Source organism: Trichechus manatus, unplaced genomic scaffold, assembly GCF_000243295.1.
Source record: "Trichechus manatus latirostris isolate Lorelei unplaced genomic scaffold, TriManLat1.0 scaffold00144, whole genome shotgun sequence".
Classification (NCBI taxonomy): Eukaryota; Metazoa; Chordata; class Mammalia; order Sirenia; family Trichechidae; genus Trichechus; species Trichechus manatus.
Genome location: NW_004444080.1, coordinates 4,540,680 through 4,541,923, shown reverse-complemented (window position 1 = coordinate 4,541,923; position 1,244 = coordinate 4,540,680). Strand labels below are relative to the sequence as shown.

At 33.8% G+C, this 1,244-nt stretch overlaps 1 protein-coding gene across 1 annotated transcript in view; it reads left to right on the top strand.

Moving 5' to 3' along the window:
• The window catches only part of COL11A1 (collagen type XI alpha 1 chain), a 235,940-nt gene that overhangs the window by 196,248 nt on the left and 38,448 nt on the right, over window positions 1-1,244 (top strand). Inside the window, exons 49-50 of the mRNA XM_004385738.2 lie at window positions 14-67; window positions 1,094-1,147. Of these exons, the coding sequence (XP_004385795.1) occupies window positions 14-67; window positions 1,094-1,147 (108 nt within the window). The remainder of the gene's footprint in view (window positions 1-13; window positions 68-1,093; window positions 1,148-1,244) is intronic.

Sequence of the window (1,244 nt, the reverse complement as noted above, 5' to 3'; positions counted from 1 at the left end):
TTTTCCTTTATAGGGTCAAGATGGTGTTGGTGGTGACAAGGGTGAAGACGGAGATCCTGGTCAACCAGTAAGTAAACAAACTTATTTTTTTATTTATTGTGTACATAGCCTCAAGGCATATTAAAGAATTAATTGTAAACAGTCAGCCTTTCAAAAGTACAGCTATGTGTGTGTACATTTTTCTGAAAGAATTATCAGCAATATTTGACTTCCAGTTGAGAATCAGTTTTACATTGACTGTTGCCTACTTGATGTGATTTAAGAAGTATAAGCAAAGCCTTCATAATAAAAAAAATGTAGTCTTAGTATACTAATGATTTTCTCATACTATATCAATCTTAGTTATCTATCCATTTCCGTTAAATGAAAATTATTTTTAAAACACAAATATAACTGAAAGGAAGAAAGCCAAGTTTTTAGCCTATCACGTTAGTATGAAATACTTCAGTAACTCACCTAAATGAGTTCAACATAATGTATGACCTTTTTTGGGGTGGGGGAGGAAGATGGCACGGTAGAGTGCTTTAGCCACAGGTGGTTAGTTAGGGGGGAATGGAGGAAAAGCACAAGCTACTTAAGTAGGAGCCAAATACAAACTTCACCTATAACCACTTCGTCTCTAGAGCCACCCTTGCAGGATAAATACAGTCAAATAGATATGGGCTTATTCTGTTAGATGTTTCGTACACTTGGCATAAAAATGTTAATGTTGCACAACAAAGATTTTAGAAGTAATAGTTATATGGTTTCACAAATTCATGTCATGTGAGTAAAATTATTAGCCATATGATTCTACTAATAAAGTATATTTGTTGGGCATTGCACTTTTAAAAGGAACACAGTTTTATGATATAGAGCGAATTTGCTTCATTTTCTTCTAGTTTCTGAAGAAGTTTTATATGTGAATTTACCTAGCTCTAACTATAGATTTCTAGAAGAAATTTAGGTATCTAAAGTTGAGCCGACAATTTTCCAGGAATGATAGATGTTGAGAAATGAAGAAAGAAGGTTGGGTTCAGTCCATATTCTGAAAAACTCTGTGGGCCATAAAATAGTACTCAGTTCCTAAAAAGATATTTTTCGTGTTTTATAGGGTCCTCCTGGTCCATCTGGTGAGGCTGGCCCACCAGGTCCTCCTGGAAAAAGAGTAAGTTTTTTCCTTTCTTTATTTTAAACTTATTTTCCATATGTATAAATTTATATATCTAAGATGTAGGCAGCATGTTATAAGAATTGCTGAAAAA